At 37.1% G+C, this 19,794-nt stretch overlaps 1 protein-coding gene across 8 annotated transcripts in view; it reads left to right on the top strand.

The window, feature by feature from the left end:
* Positions 1 to 19,794, top strand: part of ADGRB3 (adhesion G protein-coupled receptor B3) — a 577,118-nt gene that overhangs the window by 543,681 nt on the left and 13,643 nt on the right. For all 8 annotated transcript variants that reach the window (XM_072142190.1, XM_072142192.1, XM_072142193.1 and 5 more), the window contains 3 exons: positions 4,354 to 4,393; positions 7,426 to 8,069; positions 17,749 to 17,784. In XM_072142190.1, coding sequence (XP_071998291.1) covers positions 4,354 to 4,393; positions 7,426 to 8,069; positions 17,749 to 17,784 — 720 coding nt within the window. The remainder of the gene's footprint in view (positions 1 to 4,353; positions 4,394 to 7,425; positions 8,070 to 17,748; positions 17,785 to 19,794) is intronic.

Here is a 19,794-nt window from a genome sequence, read left to right as displayed (position 1 = left end):
AATATCTATATGTATTTGAACTTGGGCTAAGATGGAGCATAACTCAATAACCAACATGTTATGCTGGGATTATTTTTTATAATCCTTTGCCTTTTGACAAACAAAATGGAGGGAGGCCTCTTAAACAGTCGTTGCCAGGTTGGCTGAGGTAATGCTCTGAAGCTCTACCACTTAGGGGGTTAGGACACTTCTAATGTTAACTCAATTAGGCTATTTGGGATGGGGCTGGAGGAAAGCGGAGGATTTAAGTAGTATAGGGCCCCTTCCCCTGACCATATTTATCACACCCTGTATCTTACAGGGGATAAAAATATCTCTGCCCCAAAGCCGACTACAAGTGATTATTTATGCTTTTATTGGCCTGACTGGCAGTTATATTTTAACATGTTTTAGATTATCTACATACTAGTATCAGACTATAAGTTTCTAACTGTTTCTAACTGTCATATATACATAACATTTTCAATAATTGCACAGTTGGTCAGTAAAATGCGTATATATACTTGTATGTATAATCAATATATTAGTGGACCTACTTTTTTAGGAAGTCACTAATAAAACAGTGTCTTTATCAGTTTTTGCTTGAGAAAAATGCCGGTGTCTTTAACTTACGAAAACAAATGAGTAGATTGCATTGACATTCCCTTTTATTGTTTAACTATACTTTTATGAAGAGGCCAAAAAATCTGGCTTGTGCCACATACAACATTTTTATAAATGGTGCAAAATATATTAGAATGTCATTTAGTTTTTTAAATAAAATAGCTTTCGACTAAGTATATTTAAAGATACAACTTCCTAAACACAATTGTACAGCTGGAAGCCTAAATATTTAGAAACTTAAGTCTACAAATTTGGTACACATCTTGGTGACATTTATTAAGTTGACTTTCCTTTAAAGAGTTTTTTCACCCGGAACATAAAATTTATCATATTAGTATTTTAGAAATTAAAATGCCAGCCAAGATTTCACAACCATGCCTGCCATTTTCTACAAAGTAACAAGAAGTGAAATTAAAAATAGCTCCACTTTCTGACACAGTAAAACAGAGCAGTAGAGCTCTTGTTCTGACTTTAAATTTAGCAATATAAAAAATTTAAATTAAAAACATTTTTTAATCCAAAAGTAAAAGATGCAAGATCCTGCAAAGTAACAAATTTAGACATTTTCATAAGCAGGATAACTGGACTAAGTGACATAGCAATGGAAATGGTAATTTCTTTCCTAAGAATGATTCACCACACAAGTTCTTGAGAGCAGTGTATTAGAGTAATTATAAAATGTCACTGTAACGCTGGTTTATTAAATGTCACTTACAGCCAATGTAGTCCTGGGAATAAGTGTCACACACTTCATTAGCAGGCAAAAACCTATTATCCAAACCCAAGAACAAAATAACAAAGCGAAAAATTATTCACATAATATAGAATAGAAATCATTTTGACTGTTTTTTATACAAATCTTTTCTTTTTTTAAACAATGGAAACAGTTGAGTTCCACTTGAATATAATATCAAGTGCTTTGTAAATATAGAAAGAAAATCAAGGCTTTTGCAGTTTACATTGTAAGTGTAAGGGCAAGGAAGAATAAATTGAGAAGTAATAAGACAGAAATAATAAAAAGTAGAGATAGGAGGGTGACAGTAATAAAATACAGTATAGTGGAAATAACGTAGTAACAGCAAACTTTTCATGAGGATAGTGAGGAAATGATAGAAGTATGCTCAAATGGCTTTCATTGTAGCGACCATGCCTGGTCAAATGCAGTTTTTGTGAGCAATTATACGACAGTAAGTTTGTGGAGCCAATGATGCTGCTGTTGAAACAAAATTTGATCAGCCAGACTAGTCCCTTTGTATTAGTTCACAAATATAATTATTTCTACCGGTCCAAAGCTCAACATTGAGAATACCATAAAACTTGGCATCCACACACTTTTCCTCAGCAGGAAAACTCACAATCTACAAAGCTTTTACTGGTGCTTCTCCTCATTGGAGAACCAGACACCATATCGACTTATTTGTCACCATCGCTCTAGGAGATAATACATACACATGTCATAGTCCATGATTTAAAATTATTTAAGAATTTAAGCTACTGCTAAGCTATGTCTAGGGATTATCTCCTTGCATTAGAAAGTGGAAGCCGTGTCAGTAGAAAGCTGTGAAAGTAGAGCCATTGAATGGAAAGAATGCTATATTGTTGGGGAAGACCATACTGGGCAAGTAGCTCAATTGAAGCCAACTTAAGGATATTGGATTGCATATTGGATTCCAGGATTGCAGCACTACTTTGCTTCTGGCACTGTCTGTAGCATTTGCCTCACTATAGTATACCACTCTCTTACTAGCAAGTACAACAGACACTTACAGAATAGTTTAAAGAACAACATCGCAGAAAAAATATGTTTTTTATACAGGATATTTATATATGATAAGCAGTCCCTTTGAGTCCCTTAAACTCTTCTGTTCCCATCTTGGTTCCTCGTAGGGAAATGTCTTCTAAGATGGTGCTTTGAAGTACTTTTATCAGCTGGCAAGAAGAATATTGCACACTTATCACCTTATCAGAACTATTTGGCCGAAGTTTACTTTAGACCTTTCTTTAGGAAAATGCAAAAGTATAGCAATTGTGTAGATTGTTTTCTCTGTGTTGGTATGGGTTTTCTTGGGGTGCTCCGGTTTCATCCCACACTCCAAAATATACTGGTAGGTTGATTAGATTGTGAGCCCCATTAGAGACAGGGATCAATTTGGCAAGTTCTGTGCAGCGCTGCGTAAATTATGAAAGTACAAAGTGTTTATTTCATTTCTGTCTATTGCACCAAAGTGATTGTTTCACTTTTTTTTTTAAATGTCGTTTTACTTTTTTATGTTACATTATTTTGGATAGTTATATTATCATAAAAAGGAAAGGCCAGCTTACCTTGAATACAAATGTCAGAACCATAAATGTAGAGTTTTATTCTGTGCCACAGCTCAGTGCTTCCTCCAGCGGTAAGTTTGAAAACTAGAATGCCACTAGAGCACAACAGAATTAGTCAGCGCACAGACATTTGTTTTTATTTTTTATTTATAAAACATTTCAGTGAATCGCTTGTGGAATTCCAAGAACTCAAAAAATTATTAAGAATATAAAACAATATAACTTATAGCTAACCCTTGAGTGGGAAGAACAATGGCTACTACAGGAATAAAAATGTAGGCAGTAGTTGCAGTGTAATTAAAATTGGATACATATAGTGCAATGGGTAGCAGAAAGGAGATTTAATAAGTATCTTTTGGTGGACTGACTTGATTACTAATATTCATCTTACATGTCGTAGTCAAGCTTCTGCGCTGTTGCGTAGTTAATACTTTCTGCCTGCTTTCATCTCTGTCTTCCAGATAAATGTAGTCATAAATTTCTCTGCATTCAATTTCACTGAAGCCTGTTATCATATTTGTTAGGCAGCGATATGTATATGTTGTGTATGATCATCCCTGCTTGTCATTGAACAGTGTTAAGTGTAATCTCTTTAACTATGCGAATATATTTCAATACACAACACATCAAAGGGCAAATGTTCTTGAGATGATGATGTACAATATCTTGAATGGCAACTAATTTCATGATTTTGTGAAATATTTGTTGTCTTGCAAAAAGGTGCATGATTATGATGTAATAGTATATTATAGAGAGGTTATTAGATTAGCCCAAGAGTTTTTGGATTAATATACTAAAATATTGGTCCCTATGGCTTAATTGTAATAGTAAGGTTTTTGCGTGCAGTTTTATGGCACAGAATATGCACCTGAAAAAGACAGGTTTCCATGGTTTTCGTTTTAATTGAGCATTGCATACCTTACAGTAGTGTTCGCCAACCTTTTTGTACCTGGAGGACCGGCTGCACCTAAATTTTTTTTTTCAGGTTCAGGGTCGGGTTACCCTCTTATCATGGTCATTGGAAAATAAATGTGTGCCCAACAAATACTCCATATCTAACCAATCAAGGATATACCAAACTTATTGATTTGGGTACAAAGATCCCTACTCAAATGGTAGAAAGGGTCCCTTGTTGTGAACATTTCACAATATATATTCAACTTTTAGTAAATAAATATATGACAACTGAGAGTTCTGTGGTCTATAATGTAGTCAGCTGTAATGAGCTCTAAACTGGGCTACAGTACGTCATTGAGTCAAGTGATGGAAAGCGGACATTGAGGTAAAGAAAAATTGTCTGTGCACAATATTTTTTGGGTCTACAATATACCTTGTATTATTATTCACTGTCAAAGTGAAAGTGTAAGCCTGTTTACTTATATTTTATGTATAGATATATTTACACTATATATTTTTTTTCACTAACAGACAGATTTCGAAAAAGATGTGGACATTGCTTGTCGGTCAGGTAAGAACATATGTCAAGTAAAAATCAATACAACACTGTGAGAACACTACAAGTTTATGATTAGAAACAGAGGCTACCAGCTCCCCTGTAGTTGAAAAAATGGGTATCATGTGCAGTAATTTTTCAAAATTGAAATAAAATGGTGCTTGTCAGTGTGAAAGCTTGAAACAAGGATAATACTGCACAGCTTGTATTGAATATAAAGTCATCGCCCAAAGTCCCATGCAGTTTTCGAAATTCTGAAATGGAACTCTACAACTAGAAAGCAGAAAAATAAAAGAATTACTCATTAAGATAATGCAAAACACAAGTTATCAATAAATAAAATTATTGGGTGGAATTTATCAAGACAGCTCTGGTCTCTTAGTATATCCAGATGTGTGCTTCACCATCAGATGTATTCTCAGCTAGTTTTCCGGAGGAGACCATAGTAAAAATGGCGGTCCAGGGCACTCACGCCTCAGCCATCCTTGCTGGGGGACGAGACATGTCCAATTCCACCTATTGTACCTACATTTTGATGTCATATACTTGTAAATCAAACTAATGTGTCTAGTGCTGAAAGTTTTATCCTTCTTTGCTAGCAGAAATCCATATACTCAGATCTATGCAGCAAGACACCATGCATTTTAATTGTTTTCTGAAAGTTTAAAGACATGACTGCTTTCTTTTACATACAGCGATATACCTGTCTATGGGTTCAGTGTGGTATTGCATCTTCTCTAAACTCTTTTATATAGTGCTTAACTGCAATACCCATGGATTGATTCAGTGCTCTTTATAGAAGAAAGCAACCATGTTTTTCTAATCCGGCACAACCCCTTCAATGCTTTAAAGGGCCTACTAAATTGGCCTACTAAACCACATCAGAATATTGTGAAGCAGCGTAATATCTTCAAGTTTTTCAAAAGGTAAGCAAAAGGTTCGTCAATCATAAGAAGCCACCAGGATAGATAAAATGAAGTTTCTCTATATTTCAGTCTCGGGATCATAACAGTTTTAGTGCATATGATCAAAGCGTTTTTGTTTCTTTCATGGTCCTGTATGGTGGCTTCATCCAGAATATCAGCTTAAAAGAAAGCTGTAAATTGATTGTATAAAGTCAAGGAGGAGGAGATTTTAAAACTAAAGTCAAGGTAGGGAGCTCTACATGCCTCCAGCTCTGTGATTGAAATCATGAATAAAACTTCAAGAGATCTGGTTAGTGATGTTTCTGGATACAGGACCATAAATAACGGTGAAGTGGGTGTTCTGAAGAAGAGAGAGCTTAACTTCAGTGTTAAAAACTCTGCCTCCTTGACTTTATATATTCAATTTATATCTCACTTCAAAGTTGATTTCCTGGATGATGCCTCCACAGCAGGTCTTGAAAGAGACATTAACTGGACGGTGTGCAGCTGCTTTACTGGTAGTGGTCTATTAGGTCAATTTCTGCTGACAGGTTCCCTTTAACCTGTCATTGCTTTAGTTACATGTGGAATGGCCTCAATGGCCAGAAAGCTGTAACTTCCATCAACCCTATTGGATGCCAAGTGAGAGTCTGGGAAACCCAGTGAAATTCTATCATATGAATACAGTTCCCTGCAATTCAATCTAAGACTCAAGGGCTAGATGACCCTATTGGATATTTTATTTAGGCAAGATCCAAGATTGGGTTAAACTCCCTATGGGCTGCATGTGCCTATTAATAGAAGAAAAGGGCCAGAGGCTGACTCAGCTGTTACATGCAAAGTGTATATGATGTCATCTCTCTCACCAAAGAGCCACTATAGATGACGAGCTACTGATTAGGAATCAATGATCAAAATTCTCGGTAGGGTATTTCTTTGGTCGAGCCAATGTTTGGCAAGTCTGTGTACCTAAACCTCTTGTACCTAAACCAGCATGTAACTGGATAAAAATAATTGCTAAGTACTGTAGGTAGAACCCCTGTACAATGACTCTTCATCTTTGTTTAAACAGGCATATTTGTATTTCTCATTTGAAATTATGTGTAAAGATGCCTGTTGACTCCCAAACATAATGGAAAAGAAGTGTGAAATATGTAGAATTTCACTGTCCTGAGGGGTGATAAACTAATGCAGCTTGGTGTGCTCTCATTCTGATTCAGAAAACAAGCATGCTTGGCTGACAGCTTAATTCTCATCTTTTGCTGACAGCTATTTTTAAATACGTTATGGCCCTCCACATTTAAAGGGTTGTCCCACAACATCCCTATATACTTATAGTATCGTTTGAAAAGAAAAAATACAGTTAGTAAAACATTTAGCTCAGAAATTGTATTTGTGGGGCAACTCCTGGTTGAAAAATACCTTTTTTTTTAGGCCAAATTAACATAAGCATAATAGGATAGTTTACATATCACTTTATTTCAAGCTATCAGATGATTATATTATTCTTTGAAATGCCTGTTAATACAGTTATCCAGCCAGATCAACAGGTAAGGAAGGATACATCTACAAATCCTTATAAGAATAAGTCATGTACTGGTCACCAGCTCCTTAACAAATTTGGCATAAATCAGTAGGAGTCGTGAATATTGCTTTAGGAGGTCTTATGCTACATAGAAGCTCTATGTAGGAGGGTGGGGACACATTGATGTAAACGTTCCTCCCAACAGCAGCAGCACAGAAGCTCATAGACAGCAAAGAAGAAAACTGCTGAAAAAATTAACTTTATGAATAACATTATGTCCAGAAACAGGTTTGTAACACTTGAATACTGATTTATGTAAAGTTTGTGGAATGATTTAAGTTATTGAAAGGCTTGGAGATCACTTGAAAGACATAAATATAAACAGTGAAATGTTTCACGTGAATACACAAAACAGACAAGTCTATGATGAGCAGAAGATTACATGTCATCTGTGATCATCTTAAAGCACAGTGTATGTTAATAAACTAAAGCTTTTCAACTCAAGCTTTTTAATGCAAAATATTTCAAGACTTAACATTTATATGTTTCACATCATGCATACAATCCTCAAATAATAATAATATCAAACAAATAATATAATGTTTTGTAATTTGCAGTTCTACACAAGGACATTGGCCCCTGCAGAGCTGCCACAATAACAGGCACCCTTTCCAGGATCTCACTGAATGATGATGAAGAGGAAAAGGTGATAAAGCCAGAAGGAATGAGCTACTCTACCTTGCCAGGAAACATCATTTCTAAAGTTATTATTCAACAACCATCTGCTTTACACATGCCCATGAGTATGGGAGAGATGGCGGATCAATGTCTGAAGAAAGAGAATAGTGAATTAAGACGAACTGTCTACTTATGTACAGATGACAACCTCAGAGCTGGAGATGTAGATATGGTTCATCCCCAGGAGCGAATGATGGAGAGTGACTATATTGTAATGCCAAGAGGCTCTGGGAACATGCAATCACAATTGAAAGATGAAAATAAAATGAACATAGCTATGGATACATTGCCTCATGAGAGGCTATTACACTACAAAGTCAATCCTGAATTTAGCATGAATCCAGCTGTAATGGAACAATTTGGTTTAAATTTAGATCAGCATCTTGTGTCCCAAGAACACATGCAGAGCCTTCCTTTTGAACCTCGCACAGCAGTAAAGAACTTCATAGCCTCAGAGATGGATGACAGTGCAGGATTATCAAGGAGTGAAACAGGTTCAACAATATCTATGAGCTCCCTAGAGGTTTGTATTTTTACATGGATTTTATATGTATTACAAAGGTCTATCACTCACAAATGTGATGTGTATATATATATATATATATATATATATATATATATATATATATATATATATAGTAAATTGTTATTCAAAGCATTTGTATCTTATATACTTCTTAAGGTAAACTGGATTATAATCAAGTAAAACATTTTAATGTAGCTTTTATGTGGTACTATTACATTTATCTAAAACAACAGGGAGATAAGGAACCATGCAACTGGCTTAAGACAATAGGGTCAATGGAGCAGAGACCTCCACCCAACCTTATAGGAAAAGAACATAGCCTAAGTGTCCCTGTTGTTTTATTCAAACAGATAGATAGGCTGCTTTACCTGCCCCCAATTCCTGAAAAGGACAGGGTTATTTGTTCCTAAAAACAAGCCTGCTAAACAAACTCTACAAGACATAGGAGAAAATCAATTATTTTCCAAAGCTAAGGAAAACGTAGTGTCTTGCACAGTACATTAAGTTGATTGAAATTGATGATGTCTTGCTTTTTGTTACTTTGATTAACTAATTGCTTATCTTTTAGCTGCATAAATGCCTATAATGTTTTTTAATCTTCACGTGTCTAAATGAGGAATTGCTGCTCTTTAGCTGATAACTAATCTGGAAGAACTCTGAACCCATTATTTATTCAGTGTTTTCAAACCAAATATGGCTCATTCAATTTCAAGTATACTGTATATGCCCAATCTAATATTGATTCAATATTGTCTCTAGGATGGTAATGGCAGGTTCAGTACATGATAGACTCAAACCAGACTTATAAGTCCCTATTGACTTACAGTAAGATCTTTTGAGATCCCATTTAGGTGTCCATCATTTGGTGCTGTATCCTGTGCTATTTTTCCATCTCATTTGATGGAAATGACAATGCAGGCACTTAATGGAGGCTCTTCATTTGTTACAGAATATTACAATATTGCTGTGGCTGATGGTTATTATTTACTGCCATTCTCAAAATATTACTGCCGTCTTAGAAAATATACATAGAACCAAGTCATCGGCAAACATCCCAATGCGATAATCTCCATTACCAGCTGAAATGTAGAGGGAGTGGCATATGGCTTGGGTTATAGGTTCCATTACTGGGATAAAGATCATTGGGGAAATAATGCAGTTTTCCCCTGCCCTGTTCATGATTGAGAAAGGACGATGAATCCGGAGAGAAAGGGACCTTCTAAAGCAGATGTCCTATTGAATGCCTTCTCTACATCCACAGTGAGGACCGTTAACCAATGCAGTCAGATTGATAAATCTCCACATTCCATCTGCTGTCTCACAATTTTTTAAAAAGGCATCCGAACCTGGAGACTTGTTGTGTTTTAATGTTGAAATGGATTTATTTCCTGTAATGAAAAGAGGGAAGATAAGGAGGAATGTTGGTTTGAGGTAGTTTTAGGGTGGTAGGAGGACCCCAAATTACTGCAGATGTCACTGTCCACAGACTACGGCACTGAGAGATCATTCGCATAGTTATATAAGGGGCTAAGGTAGTTGGCAAAGACAATAGCTATCCCCTGAGGGGCCATGACACTACTATGCTGTTTGTTGAAGATATAAGGTATCTCGGTTGCCCTAGCTGTTGAAAATTGTTGTTTATTGAGTATGTACGAAGGCCAATTTTTCCAATAATTGAGTTTCTAATAATAAAATAAACACTCAAAGTGGCTTTGTGAGCACACAAAAGAGTGTTGTAGCCTGTGACAGTATTAAAGCACCAAACTGAATTTAAAGGGGTATTCCAGAAATCAGCATAATTCATATACAAATGAGTCAGTAAAATATAAGCTTATATGTAATTAGTTGTTATTTAAAATTTTGCTCCCATTAGCAGAAAAATGCTGATGACAAACAGTGTAGTGAAGAATTAAAATGCTACTGGCCCTTTAATAAGGCAGTTGATTTCCTCCGCGCGGTCCGTTGCAGAGCATACAAAGGACAGAAGATGGCCACTGGTCACATGTCCACGTCACATGTCCTGCACCTGCCTGGGCAGGTCATGTGATCACTACTTTGTTTGGCTGTAGTCAGTTGGTTGCAGTGCATCCAGTATAACCAGCGTTTTGGTGATGGCAGTTACACATCATTACTATGGTAACAGAGCAAGAAAACCTGTTACATCATCACTGGAAGTAGAGCATAAGAGGGAGGATGAGTTACTGAGAATTAAAGGATCTTGGGACTTGTAGTTCCCAGTGGCAGCCATCTTGGTGATGACTATAGAGAAAGCCATAAAATTTTGTGAATCATAAAACCAAACTATTTAAGCTCCATTTTGTGACTAATGACATTAAGTTTTGTTACATTCATTTATTTATAGCATTATGGGGTTTTGTATGAGATGCTCATATTCCCGGAATACCCCTTTAAAGGTGTAGGGAATTGTTTTTGAATAGTTAAGATTATGGGCAAATGCTCTGACCATGCAATGACTCCCATAGAGGCATCTGATATCTGAGTTATTAATGACTGGTTTATTATAAAATAATCAATCATCGTGTATTTTGTGGGGGGTGGAATAAAAGTAAAGTCCTGCTCAGTAAGGTAGCGCCAGGCCAAGTAATAGTGTCCATAGGTTGCCAAATGGTATGCTTAAAATCACCTACAGGTGACCCTGTTGAATTTTATCAATGTTTTTAAGAAGTTTCTTGAAAAAGGTTGCTTATTAGGAATATATAAGGAGACTATTGTATAAAGGATGTTATTAAGTGTACAAGTATTATGTAACACCCTTTATCATCCACAGTTTTATTAATTAGTTGAATTGCGAAATGGCCATGGTATTATTGCATTTTTTGCTTAAAGGGGTATTCCAGGAATCAGCATAATTCATATACAAATGGGCACTCAAAATATAAGCTAATGTGTAATTGGTTGTTATTTAAAATTTTGCTCCCCTTAGCAGAAAATGCTGGTGACATAGTCTGTAATGAAGAATTAAAATGCTACTGGCCCTTTAATCAGTCCGTTAATTTCCTCCGTGCGGTCCGTTGCAGGACAGAAGATGGCTGCTGGTCACATGTCCACATCACATGTCCTGCACCTGCCTGGGCAGGGTCATGTGATCACCACTACGTTTGGCTGTAGTCGGTTGGTTGCAGTGCATTCAGTATGGTCAGTGTTGTGGTGATGGCAGTTACACATCATTACTATGGTAACAGAGCAAGAAAGTCTGTTATATCATCACTGTTAGCAGAGCATAAGAGGTAGGAGGAGTTACCGAGAACTAAAGGATCATGGAACTTGTAGTTTCCAGTGGCGGCCATCTTAGTAATAACTCCACCTACTTTAGAGAGGCCATAAATTTTGTAAATCATAAAATCAAATTATTGAAGCTCCGTTTTTGTGACTAATGACATTGAGTATTGTTGTATTCATTTATTTATATCATCATGGGTTTTTGTGTCAGACGTTCATATTCCCGGAATACCCCTTTAATGCTAGGGCATGACATATATGCGAAAAGCTTTTCTGCTTAAGTCTGTAGTTGTCAGTCGCATTCAGCTTAGTCTCCTGGAGAGCATAATGTCTGCTATGCTTTTGTGGGCCTCTTTCCACACAGTTGACCTCTTACATAGTGAATTTAACTCTTTGGTATTTATAGAAAGGAATTTAGGTACCATAAAAGAAGGGCAGAGAAATTACTTCAATGTAGCATATGAACAGAAGCAAGGTGCCAGCCCATCAGCCTTGGCTGCACCCCCCAATACCACATCATACTCTAGAGTGTGTATGCTTAGTAGACAGGGATAAGTACGGAAGAAAAACTTTACCAGAAAGTCCAAAATAAAACAACAGATGAACTAAGTCCAAAGTGAGTGAATCCATGTTGGGTACAGTTCAGGAGATCTGACTTTGGTAGAATGCCGTCCTTCTCAGAGTAGCAGCTAAAATCTTTGAAAACCATGGAAGAAGAGCTAGTGAAGTTCTGGCTGCAATGCAATCTGTTATTTCACATGAAAGAAGTGTATGCATGTAATTAAATCAAAGGGTATCTCCGCTGCTGATGAGATGCCAATGGTTAAAAAGATGCAAAGTAGTCCATTAGGAAATCCTGTAAGGATTCTGGATCAATGGTCTCTGGGATCCCTCTGAATGGAAGGTTGTTAGTCTGAGACTTTATTTTAGTTTTTAAAGACTAATATGTATTGCAGTTAATTCTGTCATTTCATTCTCAATGTGAGAGTCCCTCTTACTTAGTATATTAAGTTTAGTTTTTAGAAACTGAAGAGAGTGTTTGGTGAAGTTTATTGTAGGTCCCCTAGCAGCATTTTCATGCCGGCCATTGTCACTGGGTTTGGGCTGAACCGGTTTGCTCATTTCTTGAATAAGCAGGGGAACCCTGGCTTCTGATGAGGAGATAAGCCAGTAAGCTCTTGTGGAGTAGCCTTGAGCAGAGCAGTGGATGTTAATGAGTTATCCAACTCTATGGCCTGAATGTGTGCTTCCTGGGCCATTGTGGAAGCTGGGATACTGATCAAGGACTCCAGGGTTAGTAAGAGTTCTTATAAAAGCAGGTCTTTTTGCAAAGCTTTCTGTTTGCAAGTATTTGTTGATGCTATACACGCTTCCTGCGTGGCTGGCACCATCTTGTAGAGGCATCTTGGCAGAGAAGAATTTAGTCAGCTTTAACTGTCTCTTAAGCCTGAGTTTTAGCCATGATCTCAGGTATTACCCAGATTACATGTCTGGCTCCATGTGCACCTACACATTTGCACCCTCTGAACAGTTGAGCATGCCAGATGTTGGACTCCTACTGATCTAAAATTCACAATCTGATTTACAGATAGGTATATCAATAGGTAGACCAATTGGTTGGTCCTTAAAAATACATATAGCTTACAGTTATCAAACAATATAAGAGGCAGTTCAAAATTTTGTGGCATTTTCATCCTTGTTACACTTTTACCTAATTGGTACTTTCATTTGGTTAAATATGGCTGCCTTAAGTGCCTAGCAAAATGAACATTGAGAAAAGGTAGGTGCCACCTATCAACTCGGCTTCCCGGGGCTCAGGGATCAAGGGAAGTTGGGGCAGAGCCATCCAAGCACCAAATCATACCCTATACTAAAAAACTTGCATAGGTTCAACTAGAATCTATACATCCATATTTATGTTCTGGTGAACATGATACTGGAGCTTCTTCTAAAGAGCTTTTTGCAGAAAACTTTCACAGTATTGATAGTAAAGTGATAGCAATGGTAAGTTTTTCTTTTCTAGTAGCTGTACAGTAGTAATTATTTGATTACCCTTTTCTCCCTGTAATCTGTATTAAATAATCTTATTGCCCTTGCCATAATGGACATAGGTTCTTCATTGACTTACTGAAGAATCTGTGAAATATAAAATAACATATAGGGGCATATTTATCAGGACCTCTGGGCCACGCCTCTGCGCCCCTGAAATAATCGCAAATGCTAGCTTATTGCTAGCACTTGCGATTATCTGCCCCATTCTGCCACCTTCACACCATTGGGGCGTGAAGGGGTGGTGCAGCCGGCCGAGTGAAGGGCTCGGCTGGCCGGGAGTGTTGCAATGTTGCGAGTCTCACCGCACATGCCAAATGGCACAGCCGGTCATTTTCAATGGACATCAGTGAGATTAACCAAGGTAGTTCAGACTGCATGCAAGGGCACATGGTCATTGTTTCAGATTGCAAAGGGAACATGGTCATGTGTATGAATCATTAGCATCACATAGCACATAGTTTTTCTTGGTGTAGCTGCATGTGCCACCTCCAATCTTTACTACAGTGTTTATTAGATTCGCTGCCAGTTGCAGGGCAAATTTAAAGGTCCATAATATTATAAATGCAGAAAAATGATCAAAAATCTTCAAAGCCAATCACCTTTGAACTACACAGTGGAGAAAGGTAAAAGCTGAGAGCTCTAACTATTTCTAAAGGGGGCTTAAGGGAAATACATCTTATTTGAGGGAATCCTCTTTAATAGTCTTCCAGTCGGATTGTATTTGATAGGAGTGTCTTCTATACACTATTATTTTCAGGTCAATAATATTTCTATTCTATTCTATTCATGTTTTCAGACAAAATGTTGATCTTAAATATTAATAAAGTTACGGCAACTAAACCCAGTAGCCCTTCTCCTCAATTCAGCTGAGAATATATTGGACAAGACAGTTCAGATATGCTTCTTATAATCTTTCCCAGACTATCCAATAGCAGTGAATCCAAGAATGCTCAGGATGCAATGTAATGTATTTATAGCATTTATGTATTGTGATTTAGTGTGGTGCAGTTGAAGGTTGTGTTCTTGCCTCCAGCTATTGTGGTTGAAAGAACATGATGGCTTTCTGTAGTCACTAAGGCATTGTGAAGAATAGCTAAAATATTTATATCACAATTGTTTTGTATTCTAAAACAGCTAGAGACTTGGCTAGATATATTTTACTACTTAGAATATATATATATATATATATATATATATATATATATATATATATATATATATAGTTATAAATATATAATTGGGGAGATTTTTAGATCCGTCCGATTTTTAGATCCGTCTATGACAGAATTCTGTCGGGAAATGTCCTAAAAATCTGTCTGCACCAAATTTATAAAGGGTTTTAGACAGTTTTCTGGCTCTATTATGACTAGTTCGTGGAATGACCTATGTAAAGGTGATGTCCTTGCATCAAAAAGGTCCATGCACCAAAAATCATGCTGGCCCGACAGAATTGTGTCCTAGTTTTGAAGTGTAAAGTAAGCCAACTAATAGGAGGTGCAAAGTACCACTAGACAGTCTTAAACTACAACAGATTTATGATTAAACATCATACTCTTATATACTCTTATGCAGAATAAGACTAATTCTATACTGTCTAATCCCAGGATGCTTTCCATTAATCTGCCTCAAAATGCCCCTATATTTATAAAATGTATGTGTAAAAATGTATGGATAAGTTTTTGTGAGGAACAGAAGGGTTTTCATATGTGAATGATAATGAAAAGTATGCAAACAGACCATTCAATGTTCAAGTTGACTAGGTAGTGAGCAAAGGACAGGAAAACCCAGTGTCCTGCCACGCCCGTTCAAGCTTCGCACCACATCCACTTAGTGTGAAAGGAAAAATAATTGCAATTAATGGAGTTTTACAAGTAATTCCAATTATTTCAAAGCTTCTACGACACTTTTCTGGCCCCCAATGAGTTTCATAGAAATGATTACACAACACAAATAGTAATGAATTAGGCTTACAACTTGCCTCTATATAGCAAAGAAATGAGGTAAGTTGTTGTGGTGATAGAAATACTGTCATAATCTATTAAAGAGAAAGAAATATCTTAGTAGTTTTTAACCAAAGCAATAAAAATAAGTACTACTCTGTCATTAAATGGTAGGCTATAAAGTGAGAACATTATAGCAATGCTTTACTATACAATACACACAGACATGAGCAGGGGGAGGAGAGGGGAGGGGGAACATCACTTTCTCTCTCCATGTGACCAGGCTATTAACATAATAAAGAAAATATGTTTTTGGAATTATTCATAAAAATATGAATTGACAATTGATAAAGACTGGGATGGAATCCTTGTGAGCTGCTCCAACAGGTAGTGGTGGCAGACTAGTGACAGAGACCTGATGACAGGTGTCTGAACTCCTGCTGCCGGATAACATTGTGTACACATATTATGCAGCTTCTTGAACTTCTTTTTAATGTAGTGAAAGACTTTACTATATGTTACATAAATCTAGTAGCTTAATTTTACTTATTATTTAAATTTGCCTTCAATAAATAAATGCTAACATACTGTATTGAACCGTGGCTATATTGAGTTACCTGGGTACCAACATAGTTAAATTTAGGCATATTAAACTGTAAACACACCAATTAACAATAAGATATGCCCTTTTATAATTTAATCAATCTGTGTGTTAAATGTCAGATAAAGATTATATTGAAATTTAAGTCAGCTTGTTTGACTTGGAATAAAATTGCAAGGGAAATAAATTCCAAACAAGTATAATGTCATATGAACCCTGTAGAAATGTTATGAAGCACAAAGTAGAATAAATGATTCATTGTGAAGCCTTCTGTGATTTAGTTACTTGTTTAATGCATGATGGTGATATAAAGGAAATAAAGTCATGAGTATATAAGATTTATTGGGGGGAGATTTGTCACTATCTTTCTTCAAAAAGGTTGTAGAGTTTTGCACTATGCTGTTTTTAGGCACTTTTTTTGCGATATTTCCACATTTGCACCAGAACCCATGGTGCACTGTTTTTAAATGGATTTGTTGTATTTATCTTACAAATGGCCTCCTTCCTTCTAAAATCTACTTGTAAAATTATGATAATGAGAACCCTTCTGGCTCATTATTGTAATTTTAAAAGTTTATTTTAGAAGGAAGAAGGCCACGGATAACAAAAATAAGAAGATTGCCACAGTCACAGATCCTTTCACATTTCACACTCCTATTTTCTTCAGTATTTCCATTCTGTACGCTACATAGAAGTCTATGGGATTGTTTAAAATATGTGTATACGTGCAGTATCCAGAGCGACCAGAACCAGTGGGAGGTGCATTCTGTCAGCCAGCCAATAGGGAGCCATCCATCAGGTAGTTGCTGGGTTGCGTTCAGCTTCAACCATCCATCAGCCAGCTAAACGGATATACTATGGATAGAGTGTCATACCTGCACACACAGATGAAAAAAGTCATGTATACTGTATATGGATGAATATGGCACAGAAATACAGGACTGGAGAAATCATACGTTCATGTGAAAGGGGCCTAAGTGTCCCTGGTTTATCATGCTCCGGATGGTAGGAGCTATAGAACCTATGATGTAGGTAACCGGGGTACTGCCTGTATATATTAGCCTGTAATACATTACATATGGAAAAAATGTATGTGGACTGTAACCGTTAGATCGTCATTAATATCAGATTGGTGGTTGTACAACACTATGGAACCTCATTGACAAGCTGATACTCACAACTATCTGGAGCTTAGCTGCAGCTCCTGGCAGTAGCTACTACACAAAGAATATAGCTAAACTCTACACTCTGTTATAAAGTAAATCCATTGCAGTAATTCCAATGCCATGAAGCTGCCAGTATCAGCTGGTCAACGGAAATATGAAATGTCAGCTCCCTGCCGAGCTGATATCAATTACCTACCCTGTGGGTACACTCACCTGGGTCCTTGAATCAGGGGGATGGGAAGCACGGTGAGACACTCACCTATATGATGTTGGTAAACTTCAACATACTGTGTGATTTATATAAAATCTTGGAAAATTGCTTTAGGGGTTTAGTTTTCCTTATATTTACTAACATTGCTGCTGCAGCTCTGATGAAATCTATTATCATGAAAGGTTTCTTTTCTGACTAATTGAAGATGCTTATCCTTATTAATCCATGTTGCCCACTGTGGCAATGCACATACCAAATTCTTTCATATCTCAAATACTGATTTACAGTATTTACGCAGTTGGATTGATTCCTGGTGGGTGAAGAAGTTTTGAATATTGACATTAAGAACAGTTTCTAAATAGGCAAATCATTGTGAATGCTACAAATGCATGTGCTTGAATATAAATCCTATCTTACATTCCGACTTTCATTTTCTTTTCTTTTTTTTTTCTTTCCTGCACCACAGAGAAGAAAATCTCGGTATTCTGACCTTGACTTTGAAGTAAGTTTACATATTAAATCATGTTTTATATATATCGGTTTCATCTGTGCTTTCCGGTTTGTTCAATTGAATGTGGTTTATGGCTTATGACCTGTCAGCTGTTTCGACCATACAAAACTACAGACAGTGTTAGGTATTGTCCGTGGTGATCTGTGTGACAGAATATTTGTGTATGTACTTAGTAGCAGCAGGACCATGAAATGTGCACTTTTAATTTAGGTTTGTAGCTTCTGAAAGGGTCCTGGGCAGTCTTTGTCATTTCCATCCTATATAATGTTGAGGAAGCGTGAGAACCCATCTAATCTCTCTGTTTTGTTTTTTAAAAAAGCTCTGGGAGTGAGCTTTGCCTTCATCTTCATGTTTGAATATAATGCTTAGAGCATACTACAGCCAGGGAGAGTGCAGGAAGGGTTAACGCTCACAGCTCTGTAAACAATAGGAGAGGAAAGAGAGACCCTCTTCAATCCTGTAGACAGATTTATCATAGCACCTTAGAAGTAACATTGTAACTAAGGAGCACTTACCACCCTGAAACAAGCTAAGGAGAATTTCTTAATTAAGTTTAATAGAAAAACGTGCACAACACCCTCTCCACCCACACAGACACAGTATCACAAATAATCTGAAATGATTGTTACATTTAAATTCTTAATTATAACTTTAGTGGGAATGAGGATTAAAGTATCAGTAATCAGATCCACTTTCAGTAAACTGACATTTACTGACATGATAAGCAGCCGGGCGGGCGTACCGCTGTTTGCTGGAGTGGATGAACAGGTGACCCTTCCCCCCCTCAATAGAGAAAAGCAGCGTATGGCTTCTTACACGGGGAAAAATAGAGCATGCTCTGTCTTTTCCCCGTGTATGGTACCGCCGGACCGCCATTGCCATCTATGGGGAGGTCTATGAGGCTGCAAATTTGTGACTGCATATAACTCCCCATAGACGGGTGTTTGAATGTACCCTTATTCAGATCATACAAAAATCTGACACAGCATTTGTAGATATCTTGTCAGTGCAAGTATCTGAACACACTTTCATTAATTGCCTCTGCTGTGAGTTCTATTGGCCATAGTGATAACAATATATTAAGGGGTATACTTTAACAGGGTAAGAGTAAGACCCTAATAGAGTCATCCATGTTATACTTACCCTATTAAAGTTTGCCACTTGCCGCTGTTCACTTTGGGTTTTGTGACCATCGGGCAGCAGGACTCTGGACTTCCTGTAATGTCCTATGTCCTGCTGTCTTCCAGCTGATGGAAAGGGCCATGCACTTGTTACTGTCTGCATGACCCCACTGTCATAACTACTCCCATATCAGTGATTGGATGGGAGTACAAATGTCCTTGGCATGTTCCTCCATAACATAATGGGGCACATTTACTGCAGTGTGCGGAAATGCACTAAGATCGTGCACCAGAAATCATTAATGATAGATAATGTAGATAGTGAAGTCTAAATGTGTATAATATATATATTTGTATGGCATACATTGCTGCCTATGAACTTGACTGCAGAGTGACATAAATCCTCCCATACTCTAGTTCAGTGATGGTTAACCTATGGCACTGGTGCCAGAGGTGGCACTCAGACCCCTTTCTGTGGGCACTCAGGCCACCACCATAGATGACTCCAGGTATCTTCCTGCAGTCCCAGACAGCCCAGGACTTGCTGTGCACAGAGCTATTTTAAAGTGACAGCTGTACCTGGGACTATTTTCTGCTTTATTGGTGTCCTCAGAGTACTGGTATCAATGAAAGCTGTGACAGAGAAGGGAGTATAAATCACAAATTAAATTTCTGTGTTGGCACTCTGCGATAAATAAGTGGGTCTTTGTTGTAGTTTGGGCACCCGGTCTCTAAATGGTGTGCCATCACTGCTCTAGTTAGTTTGTTCTATAATAAAAAATATATTTATATAAAAAATAAAATAAAATTGCTGAAAAATGTCAGGGATTTATTTATAAGGCTATACTTCAAAACTTTACGATTATCATTTTTAGGAGCA

Source organism: Engystomops pustulosus, chromosome 3, assembly GCF_040894005.1.
Source record: "Engystomops pustulosus chromosome 3, aEngPut4.maternal, whole genome shotgun sequence".
NCBI classification, from domain to species: domain Eukaryota; kingdom Metazoa; phylum Chordata; class Amphibia; order Anura; family Leptodactylidae; genus Engystomops; species Engystomops pustulosus.
The sequence above is the reverse complement of the archived record's forward strand: the minus strand, read 5'-3'. Positions and strand labels throughout refer to the sequence as shown.